This window comes from Prunus persica, chromosome G5, assembly GCF_000346465.2.
Source record: "Prunus persica cultivar Lovell chromosome G5, Prunus_persica_NCBIv2, whole genome shotgun sequence".
NCBI lineage: Eukaryota > Viridiplantae > Streptophyta > Magnoliopsida > Rosales > Rosaceae > Prunus > Prunus persica.
Genome location: NC_034013.1, coordinates 17633086 through 17657115, shown reverse-complemented (window position 1 = coordinate 17657115; position 24030 = coordinate 17633086). Strand labels below are relative to the sequence as shown.

At 38.6% G+C, this 24030-nt stretch overlaps 4 protein-coding genes across 4 annotated transcripts; 2 read left to right on the top strand and 2 right to left on the bottom strand.

The window, feature by feature from the left end:
• On the bottom strand, positions 1178-4147 carry LOC18777661 (altered inheritance of mitochondria protein 3). The gene is made up of 4 exons (XM_007209861.2): positions 3619-4147; positions 2445-3515; positions 1731-1811; positions 1178-1630 (listed from the first exon to the last, which is right to left on the bottom strand). Exons 1-4 carry the CDS (start codon positions 3817-3819, stop codon positions 1466-1468), a joined length of 1518 nt encoding a protein of 505 aa, XP_007209923.1. The 5' UTR covers positions 3820-4147; the 3' UTR covers positions 1178-1465.
• LOC18777141 (mitogen-activated protein kinase 9) lies at positions 7261-12158 on the top strand. The gene is made up of 11 exons (XM_007210821.2): positions 7261-7880; positions 8412-8820; positions 8895-9022; positions 9208-9267; positions 9646-9795; positions 10029-10184; positions 10299-10436; positions 10527-10600; positions 10855-10959; positions 11234-11474; positions 11729-12158. The coding sequence occupies exons 1-11, from the start codon at positions 7530-7532 to the stop codon at positions 11801-11803; spliced, it is 1887 nt and encodes a 628-aa protein (XP_007210883.1). The 5' UTR covers positions 7261-7529; the 3' UTR covers positions 11804-12158.
• LOC18777581 (pentatricopeptide repeat-containing protein At4g02750) lies at positions 12415-15865 on the bottom strand. Its single transcript, XM_007210258.2, has 2 exons — positions 14085-15865; positions 12415-13759 (listed from the first exon to the last, which is right to left on the bottom strand). The coding sequence occupies exons 1-2, from the start codon at positions 15624-15626 to the stop codon at positions 12953-12955; spliced, it is 2349 nt and encodes a 782-aa protein (XP_007210320.2). The 5' UTR covers positions 15627-15865; the 3' UTR covers positions 12415-12952.
• LOC18776270 (laccase-1) lies at positions 19530-22295 on the top strand. Its single transcript, XM_007210710.2, has 5 exons — positions 19530-19667; positions 19774-19925; positions 20032-20273; positions 20407-20535; positions 20724-22295. Exons 1-5 carry the CDS (start codon positions 19560-19562, stop codon positions 21839-21841), a joined length of 1749 nt encoding a protein of 582 aa, XP_007210772.1. The 5' UTR covers positions 19530-19559; the 3' UTR covers positions 21842-22295.

Genomic DNA, 24030 nt, shown 5'->3' with positions numbered 1-24030 from the left:
ACAGGCTCACGCTATGCCAAACAAATTTTCATCACTTCAGGCCAACCTTGGTATGGCATGCTTCAATTCAATGAGATTGGCTTCAAAGTCAGTGATATATTATTATACATTCAGGCCAAACAAGTCAAAATTCAGAGGAATCATATTGAAAAACCAAAAACCATTGGCTTGCTTGCTCGCCTTAAACCAAAGTAAAACCAATCCAGTTTGCATCATCACTCTCCACCGTTATAATTAGAACTAGAACAATCATTTGAAAACCAATGTAAACTTCTTCATACCTACTACCAAAACCAAATGAAAATTTCCTAGTTTCAAGAGCTGACCAATAGTCAGTCTCCAAGGGGACCACACTCCATCTTCTTTGGTTTCTCTTATTTGACATCCTCTTGGTGCAATCCTTTCATTTAATTACAGAGTTAACAAATTGTAGCACACAGGCAGCTATCAAAATTTAATATATTTTTCTTTACTCCATTTATTTTGATCTCTGTCTCTCTCATATCTAAGTCAACTTGTACATCACTGCATGCAAAATTAGTGTGTGCTGCAAATTCTGCTTATAAATAATTTCATTATCATTACTCCCAAGGGATAATTGTCGAAATGTCACCTGAACTTATACCTCAGTTTCCATTTGTCACCTTAAAGAAAAATTTAAGAGAAATGTCACCTTAATTTTTCAAAACACATGATTTGTCATTTGACTTTAATACCATCCAATTTTCCATCCATTTTCAAGGGTATTTTAGTCTTTCCATTTTCAGGGAATAAAAATAGAAAAAAGAGAGACCTCTCTCTCCCTTTCTCCCTTAGCCCAACCCCACTAGCCCCCAAAACACATCACACAGGACCCCCCCTCCCCCCCTCTTCTCTCTTTCTCTCTCTCTCTCTCTCTCACCATGTATAAAAAATTTTTATAATGATTTTTCCATTTTTAAAATACCCTTGAAAATGGAAAAGACTAAAATACCCTTAAAAATGGATTGAAAATTGGATGGTGTTAAAGTCAAATGACAAATCATGGATTTTGAAAAATTAAGGTAACATTTCTCTTAAATTTTTCTTTAAGGTGACAAATTGAAAATAAGGTATAAGTTCAGGTGACGTGTCTACAAAAATTCCTTACTCCTAAATATAATTCAAATTAAAACTCCAAGGTGTAATTATACCTGTGTAACCATGAAGACAGTCCACTCAGACTGCTAAATCTTGTATTTATGTAAATGAGTAAATCAAAGATATGATCAAATATTCTCAAATTAAATTGAAATCACAAAGTTGAAGGACAAACGAGTCATGGGTCATACTAAAATTGCACAAACAACAAACTTAACTTAATGGACAAGGTCATCATCTCTACCAATTGAGACAGTTAGTTACACTAACCTCCTATTCGCTTTACAGACCCTTTACCTCTTATGTGCTCCTCATCCTCTCTAACAGGTACATGAGCAAGGATTTCTCAACTTTGGAGCACTGGCGGCTGCGGAGCTTCAAAAGTAAATGGGGCACTAATGTCCATGGCTGCAAGCCCTTCTAATTCTTGGATTGCGGCAATGGCACTAACTTCGCTTTCATTATTTAAATAAGGTTTTATTGCACCAACAGCTTGCCCCACTTTAAATTGCTGCAAATAACATAGAAACAGAATAAAGATTCTAGCAAAGTCAAAAGCGGGAAATGCAGTCATATTCAATGAAAAATTATTTGAAAATTATTCAACTTACAAAGTATTCAAGTTTCCTCTTAAACTCTCCATTGGCAACCGCTTGTGAGTCAGGTGCTTCAGTTGTTGTCACTAATGCATTCTTTTTACCGAAATAGAAGAGAAAATGGTAACAAATTCCAAGTAAGTAAAGCAGCGGGAGGATAATAATATTACTACACATAAGACATGAATGAAGAGAAGTCTCGTAATTTTGTCTTTCCTAAAAACAATACAAGTAATTAGGTATTTTTGGACTGAAAAAGAATGCAGACTTGATTAAGGGAAATTTCACTAAAACAATTAAGTTCAAAATCAGATTAAACTTTTACATAAGCATTGATAATTCTTATGGATAGTCTTCCTTGCCAATTTTCAATTCTTTCTATTTTACCCTTTAACTCTCCCCGCATTTTGTTAATATGTTTATTTTCATCCCATTCTTATGTTCATTTCAGAAACTAAATACTGCTTTAATATCTTTCGAATTAAATAATTCTGCAATTCACTTTCTTACTAAATTACAAAGTAGCACCTAACCTCTAGAAAACAAATCATTCTATGATTATACTTTCGCTTTTGCCATACATCAGTAGGTTTACTTAGTTGTAATGCAAGCTTAATATCTAGTTAGTTAGTTTCTCAAAACAATATTTTCCTCCACTAGAGAATACAAGTGCCAGACGATACAACTACACAAGGTTTGTTTACTAGGAGATTCAGAGAACAGAATTACCTTCTTGGGCCTGCCCACTGGCCTTCCAGTACTTCTCTTCGGCCGTTCCATTCCAGGCAGCCCAGGCGGTCGGCCCCGCTTCCCGGGCACTAAGCCACCAACACGAACAGCAGCAACCGCATCCTTCTTCTTGGGCCGGCCTCTGGGCCTTGGTAGCGATTGTTGTGGCCCGACCACATTGGGCACGTTGTTCTGCTCAAATGCTCCCATTATAGGGACATTGGTAGCGTACGGGAAGAAGACGCTCTTGGGCTCAGCTTTGGAGGGGCGTCCCCGGCCCCTCTTCACGAGGCCGTTGGGGCCCAAAACAGCGGATACAGACTTTGGCTTCGGAGGACGCCCTGGCCTCTTCTTCGGCAACCTCGGCCCTGGCGGGCGACCCCGGCCCCTCTTGGCGGATACAGGGCCACCACCAGCTTGTCCGATCCCAACACCCACAACCTTACGTGGACGACCTGGGCGCCTTTTCACCGACGCTGCTGGCTCGTCAACCAATCCAAGAGCAACAAGCATGGGCTGCGAATTTTGCTGTATGGTGGGCTCGGGGAAGGCCTGAAAATGGGGGTGTTGCTGTATAGTGGGCTGCTGGGGAACGGGAACAGGTTCTTGTAAGCTGGGCTGCTGGGGAATGGGAATGGATTGTTGTAAATTGGGCTGCTGGAGAATGTGAATGGGTTGTTGTAAATTGGGCTGCTGGAGAATGGGTATGGATTGTTGGAAAGTAGGCTGCTGAGGAATGGGTTCTTGTAAACTGGGCTGGTCAAGGATGGGCTTGGTTTTGGGAGGGCGGCCACGGCCTCTTGAGGGCCCAGCAGACGGAAGAGCTGTGGTGGCAGCGGCAGCAGCAGCTGACGCATTAGGAGGCGGAAGGGAAGCATCAGATCTAGGAAGCTTGTAAGACTTCTTGACCATAACGAGGAGACCATTGCTCTTCAAGCGCTTGAGATGGTGGGTCAACAAGGCTGAGTGAGTGGTTGGGAGGCCCGAGTAGGCTCGCTCTATGTACTTAGCTATAGCCCTCTTGCTAGACCCGTCCTTCTCCTTGAGCGCTGCTATGGCTGCATATATCATCTGCACCCAAAAAAATAAAAATAAAAAGGAAATCAAAACAAAAAGAAGATAAAGGTTAGAGCTTTGCTGAAATGGTAGATGAGTTGTGTATTTAGTTAATTACCTCAGCATAAGGAGGGTGATTGGAAGTAGGGTTTGGAGGAGGAGTGGGGTTAGCAGCTACATGGGTGGTGGCGATGTTATTTTGATCTTCAGTGGCGAGGGGAGTGATGGCTGGGGCGGCGGAGACGATGGCGGTTGCAGTGGTGGCGATGGGCGGTGGATAAGGATGTGGAGTTGGATATGGAGGTGGGGGTGGGTCCATAGATTTAGAGAGAGAGAGAGATGAAATTTTTAAAGGGGTAGGTTTGGGGTTGGACTTGGGTCGCTTGGGTCTTGAGTCTTGAGAAGGGTAAGGGATAAGTGAATTTTGTTTTGGACAGGGGAGGAGAGGGGAGGAGAGGAGATGATGATGATGGTTGATGGGATCGGGAGCGTGTGAGAGGGTGGGTAGTTTAATCGGACCGTCGAGAATGATTCATGTATTCGTGCTTCGTTATGTGACGCGGACCTTCTCTGTCTTTTTCCTTTTTCATATTATTTCTTCTTTATTCATAAATATCTAGATAAGTCATTGCTTTTGCAGCTGAGTCCTTATCATTTAAGCACATTTCCATAAAGGGCTCTTATGATCTTATCCTTAACCCCCCCGTGTTTTGTGAATTGAATCCTTTCCTTCCTTTTTCCTTGTACTACTTGTAAGTTGTATCTTTCAAGCATAAAGCTTTACTTTTTTGTGTTTCCTATGTGTGCTCATAGCCTCATTGGGAAGGAAATGTAACTAGCCAGTGAAAGGTATTTTAATTATATAAGTTGACAAACAAAACTTGTATATAATTTCAGAACATTTCATAAAGTCATTGTTCAAAATAGGTTTGGATCTCATTTAGATCATAATTGAAGAAGTTGAGTTGATAGATTGAGCAAACTGAAAATGAAGTATGTTTTGTTGAATAAGGAGCAACCTCTATTTGGCGTTTGTCATTGTATTATATTTGGACAATTTGAACTAAATTGTGGTGTTGGCGTTGGCGTTGTGCATTTTTTTAATTTAAGAAGTCTAATTCTAACGAAACTAAAGCCTCATGCTAATTCACCATTAAAATATAGTAACACTTCTCCGTATAATACATGCTAGCAACCTACATTTACTACTAACAACAAATTAACAATTACGCCAATCCTATCTAGGCTTATTGACTTATTGTTAAGCAATAAAACGCTTGATTTATTGCCCACTGGATTGGCTTATCTCATGGGTGAACTTAACAACTTCCTTTCTTAAAAAACACAGAAGCTTTTAAAGGGAGTTTATTACTACTTCTTCAAGGTGCGTAAGGGGTAATTAATGGGTAAATTGATACTAGACACATTTTTTATTTCAATTGCACGATACTGGCTGGTGCTTTGATTACACATATGATATTAAGAAATGCTAATTAGGTCATCTCCAAGTCAAGCGAAACCCATTAATGAAAACAGTAAAGAATGAATTTCTTGCAATCATTAGCTTTTAATCCAAAACTTTAGCACTTAATGAAAGTTTCGGCAAATGCTACAGCCTCCCAACAAGTGGTTCATTCATTTACAAATTGTGCTATTTAAAATATTAAGACTTTAAAAATTCTGCTAAACCAAATATGCAGCAGAGTCAGTCAGCAGACATTTTGAGAATACTTTTTCTGCGGGGTGCGGTGGGAATTCAGAACTTATGAAGTCCTTTCAAGTGGGCCCCTAATTATCTTCCGAATGCATGATTCTATTCTATATCTATAGAGAGCTAGCTCAAGGGAAGGAGAGAGGAGAGGAGGACAAATGGCGTTGATATGGGACAGGAAAAGGGAGGGATGCAACAGCAACACCCCTCAACTCAACAAGACTGTTGAACTAGCTTCATCCAAACAAACGCACCCACTGTGCAGGGACGAAAACGAAATGAACAAGATCCACGCCGGCCTTCGAAATACATACATGCACTTGCACACCCCAGATCACCCACCTTACTCACAGGTAAGATAAAGATACCCACATTTATTAATGTTCAAAAACTTCTATATTAATGTATAAATAATAGTCCCTCTTTTTTTGTTTCATTTCATCTCTCTCTCTCTATATATATATTTATATATATATATATATTTATTTATTTATTTATACACACACTCTGTAATAAATCGCAGATGATATTTAAAGCCATTAACTCACTGAATTATGAGGAAGGTGGTGCAAACAAAGCTGCTATATCCGCTAATATTAAGTCAGAGTTCCATGATCTGGCTTGGGCTCATGAGAGCCTTCTCTCTCACCATCTTGGCAAGCTCCTTGAGAGAGGCGAGTTGGTTACTTCTCCTATCACTGGTGATTATCAGCTTCCTAAACCAATGTTATTGGCACATGAAGATTTGGATCCATCAAAGCATGCTCGGAGTCTGGGGCGGCGAGGAAGGCCACCAAAACCGAAACGAGGAAACAAGGAAAACATGACTAAGAGAGAATCATTGTCTATGTGTGAGCAAAGGAAAAAGCAAGGAATTAACAAGGTAAGTGTGGAGGAGGATGGAAACCCCAAGAAGAGGAGGGGAAGGCCTCCCAAGAAATTAATAAGTGACAATCATCCATTGGGCAGTTTTTGAGAATTGGAAGGACCTAATGCAATGGAAAAGGAGGCATGTGACACTTGACATGTACCCCAATAGATAAAGCATGATTACTTAACTTACCATTTCTCCAAAATAAATACTTAGAAGACCTATAACGATTATTATTCTTCTTTTTGAAAAATTATTACCCTTAACCTTTACCTATAATGTTGACACATCTTGTCATCTTGGCAATTTGGCAACTACTCTTTACCGATAATGTTGACAAGGCATCGCCCCCAACGTGGATATACACGTTGTTGGAGCCCAACAAAACCCTAAAAGTAAGTGGAAAATGGAAAGAAAGGCAGAGTTAGAATAGAAGGATTCTTCCTTTTCCCCCTCTGCTTATTGACAATTCCAAATCAGGGAAATTTAGTGGGCAACAGTCAAACATCTCTTCTCAATACACAGCGTATAAACTGCTGGCAATCCAGTTGTCCCACTTGATCAATAATAATACCTTTGAATTTGTTGAATGGATCATGTAATTGCATTGTAAGAGTCTTTAAGCCATTATAGAAACGTTTGACCACTGGTTTCAATCAATCACACCCTTTACATTTATCTTTAAATTATACACTCAATAATAAGTTATTTTTTAGTACAAGCAAGCGATAGTTTAAACTAAACTACAAGAGAGGGGAATTTCTTACACACACACAACTATGATGTCGTGAGAATTCGAACCTAAAACTTCTAATATGCAAGTCAATGTCATTTTTCACTGGATTAGACCCCGTTGACACACTCAATAATAAGTTATAAGTGTGAAGCATGAAGATTGATTAATGATTTACCAAAAATAAAAATAAAAATAAAGCTTAATATGTTGAGTACGACCCAAGATTTGTTGTAATGAATCAAAAATTGACATAAATTTGTATTGGTTTGGAGTAATTGCTCCTCCATGCAAGGATATGGGTTCGAGTCCTAACATCAGTATAGTGTATATAACTTTAACATATTATCGCCTCTCTCAATCGAAAATGTCCCAAAAAAAGACATATAAACCATGTCGTGAGGAAGTAAGACGTATTATTGCATTTATATGATATCCACAACGAAAGCCCATCTCCCAAAATGCCAACTTATTAAATTACCCTTCCTTACAAAGTCCACAAATCTGCCCATCTGATCAAACTCACCCTGTCTCTCTCTCTCTCTCTCTCTCTCTCTCAGGCACAGGATCGACCATTGAACCCGAAAGAAAACCCGAGAAAAAGAGAGTGGCAGATGGCAAACCCAGAGAGAAAATAGCGAGTGAGAGAGAGAGAGCGGGCAATGCTGCAATTGTGTGGCTGTGAATCATCAAAGGCTAAAAGGGGCAGAGTATATGGGGAGTGGAGCTACTCTGGTGGAGGGTGTTCGTCGCTGGTTTCAACGTCGCTCTTCTTCCACTTCCACTTCTACAACTATTAATACTAATCCAAATAATAATTCAAAGCAACCCAGTAATAGTAATTATAGCAGAAACAACTTTGTCAATGATCATAATGATGCCCACGTCTCTGTCTCCGATTTAAGCGCCCAATCGTCCACTTCTCACCAACGGGAACAAAAGCAAGGCCAAGAGTACCAGCTTCAGTTTGAGGTTGAGGACGACTTTGATATATCTGGATTGAAGCTCATCTCAGTTCCCAAGCGGGCCAACTTCAGAGCTCCCCCCATGGATTCACAAAAGAAGGTCTTATTTCAGGATCTGGGTTTCTTCTGTTTTATAGTTCCGAGTTCTCTTTTTCGATTTCATTATATGGGCATTGATCTGATTTGTTTTTCCTTGCTGCTCTGTTTGATTCCTGCTTTGCTTTTCTTGGTCGAATGTGGTTTGTTTTCCTAGGCGTCGGTTGGTTAGGGAAAATGCACCAATCAAAACTGAATTCCAACCGTTAATAGCGTGGGAGAAGTTTTTAGACCTTCAAAGTTTATAAATTCATGATGCAGGAGCTGAGAATACTTGGTTTTTTTTTCCCAATTAAACCTATTTTTACCTTGCTCCTGTAAGGTTCATTGATGAAGATATTTTTTTTGTTAACCAAAAATGCACTGGTGTTCTTTAAACCATCTTCTGGATCTAATTATTGAAGGACATTCAATCATATTATTTGCTTTTATTGTTCAATAATGAATCAAACAAATAAAAAGTTACTCCCCTATGTTTGTTGGTAAATATTCTCCTACATCTGTTTACAACTAATGGTTGCTGATCTTTATGCAGGGCAATCTAGAAACAGAGTTTTTCACAGAATATGGAGAGGCAAGTCGCTACCAAGTTCAGGAAGTCATTGGGAAAGGAAGTTATGGTGTTGTGGGTTCTGCAATTGACACCCACACTGGAGAAAAGGTTGCAATCAAGAAAATTAATGATGTTTTTGAGCATGTGTCCGATGCTACAAGGATCCTGAGAGAAATAAAGCTCCTTCGCTTGCTTCGTCATCCCGACATTGTTGAAATAAAGCACATAATGCTTCCTCCTTCACGACGAGAGTTCAGAGATATCTATGTTGTTTTTGAGTTGATGGAATCTGACCTTCACCAAGTTATTAAGGCAAATGATGATCTTACTCCTGAGCATTACCAGTTTTTCTTGTACCAGCTGCTTCGTGGCCTAAAGTATATTCATACAGGTTGGCCTTTATCGGTATTCTTTTGGCCTTTGCAGTTGTAATGGTAATTAATTTTTCCTCTGCACTTCTTGCAGCAAATGTATTTCATCGAGATTTAAAGCCAAAAAACATTCTTGCTAATGCCGACTGCAAATTAAAGATATGTGACTTTGGGCTTGCTCGCGTATCTTTCAATGATGCCCCATCAGCTATTTTTTGGACAGTAAGTTGTTCTGTCATGCAAATCATGGCATGTCACCGCACAACTCCTAAAATCTTTACTTTGTATGGTTGTTAATCAAAAGTTGCTAATTTGCTGTATTTTTTGAACCAAAGTTATTTTAAGTTGCAAATACTGGGGCTACAAACAACACTACTTGTGCACTAAGATCTTTTACTTTTCTGAAGGACTATGTTGCAACTCGATGGTATCGTGCTCCTGAGCTATGCGGTTCATTTTTCTCAAAAGTAAGCTACAGTTACATTTTAAAGATCTTATATTGTATTATGCATTTTTTGTTTTGTTTTGCATTTTACTGAGATAGCTAATGGTATTTGCATAATAATAGATTATTTTATTTTGACCTATGGTCTTGAAAAGCCACATATTCTGGCACTGCTAATTCAGCCTATTGTTTTGGTTTATGCTAAAAGAGTTACATTGAGCAGTTTAGCAGCCATGTGCTCAGATAAAGAATTATGTGGATTCTAAACCCTTTAGAGAAATTGTTGTTAATTCTTCATTATGGGCTTTCACTGTCTCTATCTGAATGTTATAAGTTGTTATGGTTGTTTATTGCTACTCTATTGGAGATTTTCTAATTTCTATGACCAATATTTTGGCAGTACACTCCTGCAATCGATATTTGGAGCATAGGATGCATATTTGCTGAAATACTCACTGGAAAACCGTTGTTTCCTGGGAAAAATGTGGTGCACCAATTGGATCTCATGACTGATTTGCTTGGCACACCTTCTACAGAATCCATTGCAAGGGTTAGTTATTTTATTCTAATAACTGCAGTTCTGTCATAAAAATGCTCTTAGCAGGCTGCCACAAAACTTCTCAATTTTCTTCGCTCTTACAATTCTTGTAGTAAACCATTTTCTATATTGTTACATGTAACCGCCAAATGCTTAGTTTTATCTTTTATGTTAAGCTTGCTTACAGGCACCATTCTAGTACTCTTTATCCCTTCAAATAATATATTTTCTCATGAACGTGGTAGATTCGGAATGAAAAAGCAAGAAGGTACTTGAGTAGCATGCGGAAAAAGCAACCGGTTCCTTTCACACATAAGTTCCCTAATGCAGATCCCTTGGCTCTTCGCCTAGTAGAACAACTGCTTGCATTTGACCCGAAAGATCGTCCGACAGCTGAAGAGGTAAGGCTAAGTAGTTTTAATACATACCACCAACATAGTTGGATACCATACTGCATCCTTCAAAATTGCTTGGGACCACTGTACTTCCTAAATCCCTAATACTTATGCTTGCAGGCATTAGCTGATCCGTACTTTCATGGTTTGGCAAATGTTGACCGTGAGCCATCCACTCAACCCATTTCAAAACTTGAATTTGAGTTTGAGCGAAGGAAATTGACAAAAGATGATGTTAGAGAGTTAATCTATAGGGAGGTATGAGTTTGGTTTTCAGAACTTCTTACTTTCTAGCATTGTGGTTTTTTCCTCTTCACTAATGCTATAACAAATCTTGGGTTCAAACAGATTTTAGAGTATCATCCGCAGATGCTGCAGGAGTATCTCCGAGGTGGAGATCAAACTAGCTTTATGTATCCTAGGTGAGGAGGCTATTGGTTTTCTAAAATAATTAATGATTCTGCTGACTATTCAGTCAGTTGAACCTCAATGCATGTGGAGGGGTTTATTGGAAAGGCGACGGCCACTCCCTGTTATGTGTTCCAGCCATTGGACCGAAACCAAAAACAAAAACAAAAACCATCTTGTGTTCATTTAGCATACAGATAAGTCTTGAGTTTGAAATTTTTGGTGCTTGGAGTTATTAACCTAGTTTCATCTCTTTATGTCATTTTAGTGGGGTTGATCGATTCAAGCGGCAGTTTGCACATCTTGAGGAGCACTATGGTAAAGGTGAAAGGGGTACTCCACCACTCCAAAGGCAGCATGCCTCATTGCCCAGGTTTGTTTTGGATAAGCATCTAGGAATGTAGTTTAATTCAGCTATGTCTGAAGGAGCAGATCAAATTGCTTCTAACTTGTACCTTATACACAACAGTCCATCCATCCATCCACCCACACACCCCTCCCATCCTCTTTAGCATACCAGATCTTTTTATCTCATTTTCTTTATTTATGTAACAAGCTGGTCTAGATTGTGGGCTGCTAGCAAAGCCTGAGTTGACCGTGTGATGTTTATTAGTTCATCTTGATCACCGTGTCATCTTATTCCTCAGAGAGCGGGTTTGTGCACCCAAGGATGAGAATTCTGGCCAAAACAATGATGTGGAAAGGACTGCTGCTTCTGTTGCCTCAACTCTTGAGAGTCCTCCAGGGTCGCAGCAGCCTGATGTCTCTGTAAATGCAGATGGACAAAATGGACCTAGCAAGACAAACTACAACGCTCGTAGCCTGTTGAAGAGTGCCAGCATTAGTGCTTCGAAGTGTATAGGTGTAAGACCGAAAAAAGATTCGGAGGTAATTAGCATCATTTGTACCTCATTTCCTCTTGTTTGATCATGACAAGCAATCTTGCACATAATTTGGTGATAGATCTCCATCACAGTTAGAAAAGGGACACTAATTCTCTCAAAAACAAAATGTGACAAATGAAGTGGCATGCTATTTGATCCTTATGCCTCTTGGTCACTGCAGGATTAGTTGTTGGATATCCCCTTTTTCCTTTGGAAATAATCTGATTTCTTTTTCTTTTACTTTATGTGTTTCCACAGGAGGAAGCTATTGCTGAGGTCAACGACGAGGCAGTCGATGGTTTGTCCCAAAAGGTTGAAGCTCTCCGTGCCTGATTCTCTGATCTGTAGTAGAAAAGAAAAAAAAAAAACCAAACAAACAAACAGGTGTAACTTTGTGTTCTGCCTCCTTTCCCCCTATTTAGAAGAAAGGGTGCTCAGTAACAGTCCATATTCGAAGATATATAAGTTATTTCAGTTAGAAGCTAACATAATAGGCTCGTTCATTCATTTTTCCTTCATTGTGTCACCACCACAACGCAGAGGAAATTTCTCTGCTGTAAGTTGTAACTATTTCTGTTTGAAGAAGACGACATGTATTTTGTTCAATTGTTTAGTGATTGTGTGATACAATAGAAACAAGTTTTAGTTTGAAGAAAAATATGCATAATATATTTTTTAAATTATTTCCACAATGACAATACCTATTTTGATATCTGAATATCAATTTTACTCGAGCACATGTACGTGTGAGCGTGGCAGGCCCTGAAAATGGGTAATGTCGTTTCTACCCTACTAGAGTATCATAGCTAGCAAGGACATTATTGACTTTTACGGTTTAGGGTGGAGGAAGAAATGGCCAAACAGCTTTTGGGTTGGGGCCTTGAGGCTTTCTCGAATTCCACTTCCAGTCCTCCGACCGAGGACAATAAAACGACGGCGTCCTTTGCACCCAAAAAGAGAGAGTGAATAAAAAGGAACGACGTCGTGCGAACCGAACTTTACAAGATATCAGGAAAACGAAAAAACAAAACACAAAAAGGAAAAAAATTACAGAAAAACCTCTGGACAAACTGGCTGAAGCAGAGTAAGCTCACTAGCCTCTGAAACTCAGATTTGTACAAAGGAACACAATTGGTTTAAGACTGGTCATCCCAGAGTTTGCATTTTTACACAGAGGATGCCATTGTTTCATTAGCTACCAAAAATATCTAGGCATCCTTCATACTTATTCTTTTTGTTTTTCCCTCTACCTTTGCTTCACTTGTGGTTTTCAAAGGCAAAAATAGCCAGCTCCTTCCTACTAATCACTTCATCTGTTCATCACCAGAACGTATCTTACCCCGAACTTTCTCGTAGCACTCTGGTTCCTGATCACTTAACTTCATCTTGACTTTCTCTTAACTTCACCTGTTAATCACTTCACTGTGGTGAAGACCAGAAAGTTTCTTTTGCACACACTGATATGCATGAATTCATCTACACTCACCAATAATCCCCGCATGAACAATTACCGCCGCTGAAGTGGTGAAAACGGTGAGAATCCCTTAGGATTATTGTCCTTCCCACAATCTTGGATATGTATTTAATGGCATTGTGGCAGTCTCCACAAACTCGCAAGTTTTTTATTACACGGATTGGCCTCCCAGCTGGGATTGAAAGAATTCCAAATGCCACAGCTAATTTCTCACTGTGATACTTCAGCATATGCTCTTTCTCTTCCTCTTCCACGTCATGTAAAACTAACTTTGTGGAGGAAATGTATCCCTCCCGCTTCATTTTCAAATCCAACTCTTCTAAGAAGGCATATATCTTGTCCTTATCTGGGTGTATAGAGTCCCCAACTGAAAATGTATGAATCTTGTTTTGCACTTCAACCCAGCTATATCCAGGAACTTTCCTGACACCTTTATCCTTCATCTTCAATCTCATCTTACCAACTTCACCCCATCTGCCAGAAGCTGCATATAAATTTGACAAAAGAACATACATTCCTGCATTTTCAGGCTCCATCTCGAAAATTATCTGAGCAGCCTTTTCACCTAATTCGGTATTGCCGTGAATCCGGCTTGCACCAAGTAGAGCTCCCCATGTTGCAGCATCTGGTTCAAAAGGCATATCTCTCATTAAATTCTGTGCTTCCTCCAGGCGCCCAGCTCTACCCAAGAGATCAATCATGCAGGTATAGTGTTTTGAATTTGCTGTTATGCCGTAATCCTGATTCATTGAATAGAAATATTCCGTGCCCCTGTCTACAAGGCCAGTATGACTACAAGCAGATAATACACCAACCTGAAATGACATGAAAACCAAATTAACCATTAGACATAGAGAAGAAATGCACATGAAAAGAGATTATTTACTTTGAACAGAAAATATAATTCTTGCCAGTAGCAAAACAATAAAGCCAAGAGTTTTTTTTCCTTCCAGTTTTAATATGTGTTGATCAATTGCAGCAATGCTAAAAGGCTTTGAGAACCAGGGTTGTGTTAGGTTAAGCTTTTGAGAGTAATTTAAGAATAAATAAATGCATTAATTTGCTATAAGAAAAGATAAATGTGGTGAAAGTTTTGCTCCTAAATATGACCAAAAAAACTTTAATTGAAAGAATAATCACCATTGTTACATCATCTGGTTTGATACCCGCTGCCTTCATTGACTCAAAAACCATCAGAGCCTTTGAGCCAAATCCATGCCTTGCATAGCCATAGATCATCGTGTTCCATGAGACAACATCCTTTTCAGCTATTCCTTGGAACACATCATATGCTTCCTCAATGCTTCCACACTTACAGTACATTACAAGGAGTGCATTCCCCACATAGCACCCAGTTTCGTATCCTGCTTTTGTCACTCGCCCATGCAACTGCTTCCCCAATTCCAACGCAGCGATTTCAGCACATGTGCTCAAAGTACAGGTAAACGAAGACCTAGTCAACCTTTCCCCATCTCTTTTCATCTCTACAAATAGACACAAGGCCTCTTCACTATAACCATTTTGAGCATAACCAGCAATAATAGCTGCCCAAGAGATGGAATCACGTCGAGGCATGCTATCAAAGATTTTCCTGGCATTATCAATATCACCGCTCTGAGCATAGCCAGTTAAAATGGTATTCCAAGAACTGGCATTCCGAAAAGGCATTGCCCCAAATAATTTCATTGCCATGTCCATTCTCTTGCATTGTACATATCCTGCAATCATTGCATTCCATGAAACCGAATTCTTTTCTGGCATTTCATCAAACATTCTCCTCCCTTCATCCAACATTCCATTCTGCACATAACCTGAAAGCATTGATGTCCATGCAAACACATCACGAATTGGGGACTCCCCAAACAATCTCCTTGCTTCTGACATTTCCCCATTCTGCGCATAGCCTGTGATCATGGTATTCCACGAAACTTCATCCCTCACAGGCATCCGGTCAAAAAGCTGCCTAGCATGAACTAATCTCTTTTGTTTTACAAGTCCACCCATCAAACAATTCCAAGAAACTGCTTCCCAATTGGCTTTCGACTCAAACAGCCTACGAGCATCTTCTATCCTTCCATTCTGTACATACGCCGCAAGCAACCCATTCCATGATATCTCATTCTTATTCGGCATCCTTTCGAAAACCTTTCTCGCCTCATCAACATAGCCATTTTGGGCATAACCTGATAACATAGCGTTCCACGAAACAACATCCTTTTCAGGCATACGTTCAAATAAGGCATGAGCGGCACCAAGGTCCCTATTCCTCACATACCCACTAAGCATCACATTCCAAGAAACTAGGTCTCTCTCTGGCATTTTCTCAAACATATCCTTTGCAAGATCAAACTTGCCATTTGCCAGGTAGCCAGATATCATGGCATTATAAGATACTGGGCTCCGCCGAGGCATGACATTAAAGACGCGTAAGGCCGCTTCGCATCGGCCATTGCGCATTTGGGTGGTAATGTCCTTGTTCAATTTGACAATTTCAGAGTCAGAGGCGTTTGATAACTTATTCATGGATCTGCGTTTCTGGGTTAGTGTTTTCTTTGATGGGATTGGGTTTGGGCAAGTCGGATTTCCAGTTTGGTGCTTGATGTTGCTGGGTTGCCGGGTTTCGAGTGAGCGTGAGCTGAAGCTGCTGCTGTGTAACTGTCTGAAACGGTAACTCCCGCGCATTGTTTTCCCTCAAATTTTGCTTCTCCTCAGCAGCATGCAACACGCCAAAGCATAATTTGATTGGATTTGCCCACAAATTATGGGTCCTTGGTGATTTGGGCCTCCTCTTGAATTGTGTTGTTAGTTGGTTTGCCTTCCCTTCTAAGATTCTTCTTGGTCCACTAATAACAACTTGTAAGTTGTAAGCCCACGTGCTACAATAAAACCATGAATCACCAACCTTCATGAAAATGGCATTCAATTTAAAACATAAATAATAATAAATATAATTAAATAAGGCTAAGATATTACTTAATTACAAATCTAAACTAAAAAAACTAAAAAATAAAGTCCACAAAATAATTTAAAATAATTAATTACAATTTATTAAGTAATTTATGAAATTAGTAAAATATTTGAATACTAATTATTCACTAAAGAAATAATAATTAAAGTAATTAAAAAAGGCTAAGATATTACTTAATTACAAAAAAGAAAACCATGTTGTGCAGTATAGCCGCCCGGCTATACTGTTAAAACGTTCGTATATATTTACAGCGTATAGCCGTTCGGCTATACTCTTTAAATATTAATATATTTTAGAAGTATAGCCGTGCGGCTGTACTATTTTACTATTAATATATTTTAAAAGTATAGCCGCACGGCGATACCTTTAAAATATTCGTGTATATATTAACGAGTACAGCCGCTCGTCTATACTCTTTTAACATTAATATATTTAAGACGTATAGCCGTGCGGCTGTACTATTTAAAGTATTAATATATTTTAGAAGAATGGCCGCTCGGCTATACCATTTCAATTTGAATATATTTTAACTGTATAAAATATTCTTATATACATATTTTTAATGGTACAGCCGCGCGGCTATACTATTTAAAATATTCAAATACAGTAGAAGTGTATCGCCGCCCGGCTATACTATTTAAATATTAATATATATATATATATATATATATATATATATATTCATGATCCTACAAAAGATTCTATAGAAGGTATAACCTTGATGGATGCATTTGCTACAATGCTACAAATTCCACCAAATATGTTAATCCGCTTCACTCCTGCAACAAAAGGTGCCATTTCCTCATCTTTGCGTGCAATCTATGGGTAGAGAAACACAAATAAAATGTAAGGTTCATTTTCAAGAAAATGTGGCACTCAGAAAAAGTGGTTCTTAAGGAATTAATTCCTTTAAAAAGCATTAGGTTATAGTCATTTCTGTGTTTAGTATCTCCCTCCAAATCAAGAGAGAAAAGTTACACAAAAGCAGTAGTGTATAGTATTTCCAATATGCTAAAGCTGGAGATGAGCTAACCTAAGTTTACGTAAGTGAAATAATGAAATCATCTGGTTCTTCCGCACACTGGTCTTCCATGTATTCCCTATCTGTCATTTCTTGTTTAAACCACAATTTTCAGTCCTATGATGTTATTCTTATCGCAAGACAATTCTAACAGGTATCGCCCTCAAACTAGACTCTACTTGTGAACATCTCACATACCTGCATATGGAAAATTGTCTCCAATTGCATCTCAACACGTAAAACCTTGAGGCAGTCAATTGCCAATTTTCTATACTCATCTGCAAATGATGCTAGATCCCTAGATGCAGCACTAGTTGTTCGGTTTTACGATTCTTGCCACTCTCTTCTACTTGATTTGGAGCTTTGAAGGTTGTATGCCCAACCCTATGTAATGCATAAAATTGTGCTCCATTTAAGCTATCATAAATAAATTGCTACTGAAAAGATTTAAAAGCCAACTTTTCAATGAAATATGAAACAAATGTAGGATGCCAAACTGAATAAAAATATCAAAATGATCTTGTGTTTGAGGTTGAGACTTGTGCAAATTGAAAACGAATGGGATCAATAAGCAAATAAGGGGTAGTATTTAATGAATAATTAGTATTTAAGCTATAACACTCGTCCTTGACCGAAGAAAAAAACCTAACACTCGTCACTTCATAAGTTGATAGTCATTGTAATGGACTTATAACTCAAGTAGTTAAGAATATTTATTCTTATCCTAATATCACTTACGTAAAATAAATAAATTTAAATAATAATAAAACTTGTTGGTCGATTGGCATGTTGCCAAGAACAAAATTCTTTGGGAGTGGGACCTAGTAGATTGAAACTTCGAGTGGTGTGGGTAGTTTTATCATGGCAAGCGTTTTGGTTTTTGGCGCTGCCATCAGTGATATAAAGAATTGATCTGAAAAGTAGTTTGCTTATCCTGACTACAAAATTTTGATGCATAAATATTCGTAGCGTTGAGTATTACACGTACGATGGCATTGATAATTCAATTCCCTCAAAGTCAAAGTCTGTCAACCACTTTATAGATTTTAATAACTCGAGATGTGTATCCTTTTGAGAGAGCCAAATCATGTCTTTGTAGTAGAAAGTTAATTGGAAGCTGACTTCATACCGAGACTATAATCAACTTACAGAAAGAAATTGCATCGAAACGCAGTTTGCCAATGTTGACCAAGAAAACTTATGCATCCCAGCCCAGTGCAGCATGCAGCAGAGAATTAGAAATAAACATGACGCCTAATAAGTAATTAATTAATGATCATCTCTCTCCAAGAAATGCAAACTGATTTGGATTTACAGAAAATGCGAAACGGTTTAGGTTGTAGAAGCATCTTATAGCAGAGCATGTTAGCTAGCTAGGATTCTTAGGGTGTGTACAAATTTTGGCAGTTTTTGGCCTTAAAACTATATATATGTTCCTAAAAGTCTGAAAGATATATGGGATTGAAAAAGACAGAAAAATAGTACAAGCTATTTATCTCAATTTGTATCCTCTCTTATATAAAATGCCACTATATAATCCACCTTGTTTAATACTTAGGCTTTTAGTAGAGGATTAATTTAGAAATTCAAATTTATTTTTCTCATCTAAACGCACTCGTAGTCGCACTGTAATTGAAAAACTATTACCTACTACAAAATACCATGACAAAGCTCATAAGTAGCTCAATGAGGGAGAATTATTATTTTGTTCAAAACTGGTAGCTTAATTAATTAATAAACCAATTTAGAAAACTCAACCAACCCCACCACCACACATACAGATTCCTTTAGCACTTTGCCCTGATGCCCTATCCCAATCAAATGGTTATCAAATATCAATTTGCATATGTAATGGGTTGGTTTTGGTCCTCCTTATCTTCATTCTTGCCATTTTTATTGGAGAAAAAGAAGTTTATGTAAGCTAGCTCACCTTTAGTTGGTGAAAAGGGGCTGGCTGACCGAGCAAGTAATTAATTTATATATTTTCCTAAAGATTTCTTGCTCTTGCCATCTCTCGATCTTCGCCACATGTTTGCAGTGGTCTAAACTACAACGATTTTGTGCTGTTCCTGATATGCAAAGATACTACTGAGTTAGTCCAAGTTTGTCTTGAATAAAAAGCTCACACGGCCACCAACCCACCCATACTTTGAGACCCCAGCAATTTACATATATATATATATCAGAATCAAATATTGGTGAAGGAAATGACAACAGGGTTGATTAAAAGATGACAAATCCCACAAATAATATTTGTGGGATTAATGAGAGAGAGAGAGAGAGAGAGATTCCATATTAGTCGGCTCCTCTTCTTGATAGATAAAGGTTCTCGACACATATTTATGAACTATAGCAGCCAAGCTTTCAAACAAATTTCTACCTTTTGAAAACTCATTTTGACATGTTCATTGTCTGCTGCCTCTCCTCACCTACCCATCTAGCGTCACAAAATGTGTCTCTACATAAATTTATTAGTATATGTCAATGTTAATCAATAAAAAATAAAGTACCCTAATAGAAGTTAGGCATGTATATAAAAGGGGGGGCTTGCATGAAAGTTTGGTAAACTCAATTGGGGCATGCAATATACAGAGTGACTGCCAAGGCTGCTCTTGAGGTTCTAGTTATGGAGGGTTTAATCCAGCATTATGGGTTATTTGTGGTAATGCTAATGATACTTGCTGGGGCTTTACCATCTGGTTTTTCGCAAACAACCCGACACTTTCAATTTAATGTAAGCTAGAGTAGAGAGTGTCAAATTTTGTCTCTCTTGCATTCTGTGATCACCAAAAGAAATCAAAGTATGAAATTGAAAGCTTGAATTGTGGTCTGGTTTTCAGGTTGAGTGGAAGAATGTAACCCGTTTGTGCAGCACAAAGCCACTTCTAACAGTGAACGGAGAGTATCCTGGGCCAACCATTGCTGTCCATGAAGGTGATCATGTTGAAATTAAGGTGACTAATCACATTGCAGACAACACCACCATCCACTGGTGAGTTTGATTACAATAAATACTAATTGTGAATCTGTGATTGTATTGGTATTGGACACTAATTTTGTTAATTAAGAAACAACTGATTTGTTGCTAATTATGACAGGCATGGTATAAGGCAACTAAGAACAGGATGGGCAGACGGTCCAGCTTATATCACACAATGTCCCATAAGAGGTGGCAAGTCCTACACCTACAAGTTCACTGTACAATACCAAAGAGGCACTCTTTGGTGGCATGCACATTATGCTTGGCAACGAGCTTCTGTTTATGGCGCCTTTATCATCCATCCGCGGATGCCGTTTCCATTTTCAGCTCCAATTCAAGATGAATTCCCCATTATATTTGGTAATAACATCCAAACGCTTCATTGTTTGAACCATACATCTTTGTTTTCTGATTTTCTATTGGTAATTCTGGTCGTGACAGCTCTGTTCTCACTCTCACCTCTGTATCTTGAATTGTTCACATTTGATCGCAGGTGAATGGTGGATTGGAGATGTAGATGAAGTGGAAAATGAAATGGTGAAGTATGGAGGTGGGCCTAATATTTCAGATGCTTATACCATAAACGGTTTGCCAGGACCATTCTATCCTTGCTCCAACAAAGGTATCCAAGAATTAATCTTCCGCCACTTTTGTTTTTCTTTTCTCTTTTCTACATGATTGCATTTTACAATTATGCAGCACATTCCATAGTTCTAACTAAAGTTCCAGCTATAAGAGACAAAAATCATCAATATAGTCTGTAATTCATCAAAACTGATTGTACTAATTAGTACATGATTGATTTTGCAGATACCTTCATCAAAACTGTGGAACATGGCAAAACTTACCTGCTTAGAATCATCAATGCCGCACTCAATGATGAGCTTTTCTTCGCTGTGGCTAACCACACATTAACGGTTGTGGAGATTGATGCAGTGTACACCAAACCATTCACAGCCACAGCCATTATGGTAGCTCCTGGTCAAACTACCAATGTTCTGCTCACTGCAAATCAAGTTCCTGACTCCTCCGGCACGTTTCTAATGGCAGCCTGGCCTTATCTCACTTCCGTTTTTCCTTTTGATAATTCTACCACAGCTGGCTTCTTGCGTTACAAAAACACAGTGACTGAAAACATTAAGCATCCGCAGAAGATGCCTAGTACTTTTGAACCAAACAAATACAACCTTCCTAAAATGGAAGACACCATGTTTGTGACTAAATTTTCTGACAAGCTCAGAAGCCTGGCATCTCCTCAGTATCCATGCACTGTGCCTAAAACTATCGACAAGCGAGTTGTGACAGTTGTAAGCCTTAACCTTCAAGACTGTCCGGCTAACAAAACCTGCAAGGGGTATGAAGACAAGAGATTCTTTGCTTCAATGAACAACCAGTCCTTTGTCCGTCCCTCCTTGTCAATATTGGAATCTCATTACAACAAACTCCGAAACAATGAGTACTCCACCGATTTCCCAGAAAAGCCTTTAAAGCCATTTGATTATACAGGGGTGGATCCAGCATCAGAGAACATGAACACTCAATTCAGTACAAAAATTTTGGAAGTCCCTTATGGCACAAATTTAGAAATTGTGCTGCAGGGTACAAGTTTTCTTAATGTGGAGAACCATCCAATTCATGTTCATGGCCACAACTTCTTCATAGTGGGAAGGGGGTTTGGGAACTTCAATGTTGCCAAGGATCCAACAAAATACAATCTAATTGACCCTCCAGAAAGAAACACAGTGGCAGTTCCAACTGGAGGATGGGCTGCAATTCGATTCAAGGCCGACAACCCGGGAGTATGGTTCATTCATTGTCATCTTGAAGAGCATACCTCCTGGGGTCTTGCCTCAGGCTTAATTGTCCAAAATGGTCCAAGAGCATCTCAGCGTGTGCTTCCTCCCCCTAAAGATCTTCCCTCATGTTGAGGTGTTTGCAGAGACAACTCAAAGTGTTGTTGTTTAACAAAACTTTGTCACACCAGTCTGCAGGCTGGAGCCATACTTTTCCTAGTGTTTGCAAAGCTTTAGGTGAGCATACGCTTTGTACTTTTTTTCTTTTTTTGGTGAATATATAGGTTTTGTACTATTTTTTTCTATATAATATACAGGTTTTGTACTCTTGAGTATTATGAACCAGAAACATGCACTGAAATGAATTGCAAAAATCTGGATATTGCTCTAGTAGTTGTTCTGTTGAGACATGAGAATGGCTCTCAAGCTCTTAAGAACTACATGCTTTTGGGGGGTTACAGTCTAGCTAGAGTTTATTAATGGAGCCTTTCTATCTCTGCCTCTATTTGTGTGGTGTGGGTGGGTGAAGGTAAGGTAATCAATGGGGAAATGCATGGAACATTTTCAACAAAGTAATCAATCACCATAAAAGAATGATGTCCCGCTCATGATTATGCAATTGAAAAACTGGATGTATGTATACATACATATACATATATGCTTTTTAGGATCTCAAAGCAAAGCAGCCAAGGAAAAAGGACAGTCCCCCAGTCCCCTCCCCTGGATGGTCTTGAATCTTTGATTAACAAAAGGGAGTGATGTGCTTGCCAATACAAACAGAACAGGAATCAGGATCGACTTTTTTTGGTCTTTTTGTTTCAATAAGAAAGAATACCAAATGGTTGCATAACTTAGAATAATTATAAGATGATAAAGTGATCTTTAACATATTTATTGAAGGAAGTCCTTTCTGGTATAAAATATATCTTTAATTCCTCTCTTTTCAAAGCCTTTTCTTTTCCCTTCAATAATTACAATAACAATAGTAATAGTAATTTCATTCATAAACGACAAGTAAGATATCATACAAAAAGAAAGAAGCAGCAGCTTTCAAAATATAAAAGAGAGAGAGAGAGTGAGGCTTTTACATACGCGTGCAACTCATATTGCACTGCGGTACATGTCCAAGTAGTGGCGGATTCAGGATTTTTAGGCCATAGGTTCATTGTGTAAACGTTTGAAAATTATTTTTTAGACGAAATTACATTGAAACATTAAAGCAATAGCACTCTCATTCCTAATCAACTAATCAAAACACAACCCTAATCAATTAATCAAAACACAAAACCCTAATCAAATATTTTAAATAAAAAAAACCACCTAAACAGATTTTAGTCACAATGCCTTTAGTCATCAGTGACTGAGTGAGAGATGAAGATTTCTTCCTAAACATCCTTGTTCTTTGGTGGTCTTCCCCTATTACTCTGAAAATTATTTGTGAATAAAAGAGTCAAATACTCAGTTTGCCAGTAAAACCGTAAACATATCTTAGAGAGAGAAAGAAAGAGTGGACCTTGGATGTTGGTGGGCAAGAGGAGCTCTGTTTCTGGTCTTGAAGAACAGCCATTTGGTTCTCTGACTTTGTGGTTATGGAGGAGAGGGAATATGAAAGTAAATTGCTAGGTTTTGGGGATGGTGACTTTGCTGGAGTAGGGTAACGGAGGTGACAGCGTGAGGGTTTTCTTTAAAGTCAGAATAAATAAATAAATTTAAATTTAAATTTATTAAATAAATAAAAAAAAAAAAACCGCCCAGAGCCGCCTAGGCGGAATTTTTTTTTTTTTTTTTCCTCCCTGATGATTCAGTCGCCTATAATTTGTGGTGATACACTGGAATTGGCGTAGTGTTTATAGTTGGTGCTCTTCCTTTTGAAATATGAAGCGGACAAGTATGGGACAAGAGGAGCTCGGTTTCTGGTCTTGAAGAACAGCCATTTGGCTCTGTCACTTTGTGGTCATGGAAGAGAGGGAATATGAAAGTAAATTGCTAGGTTTTGGGGATGGTGACTTTGCTGGAGTAGGGTAAAGGAGGTGACAGCGTGAGGGTTTTCTTTAAAGTCAGAAAGAAATAAAAACCGCCCAGAGCCGCCTAGGCCGCCTAGGCGGAAAATTTTTTTTTTTTTTTTTTTCCTGATGATTCAGTCGCCTAATTTGTGGTGATACACTGGAATTGGCGTAATTGTTTATAGTTGGTGCTCTTCCTTTTGAAATATGAAGCGGACAAGTATGGGACAAGAGGAGCTCGGTTTCTGGTCTTGAAGAACAGCCATTTGGCTCTGTCACTTTGTGGTCATGGAAGAGAGGGAATATGAAAGTAAATTGCTA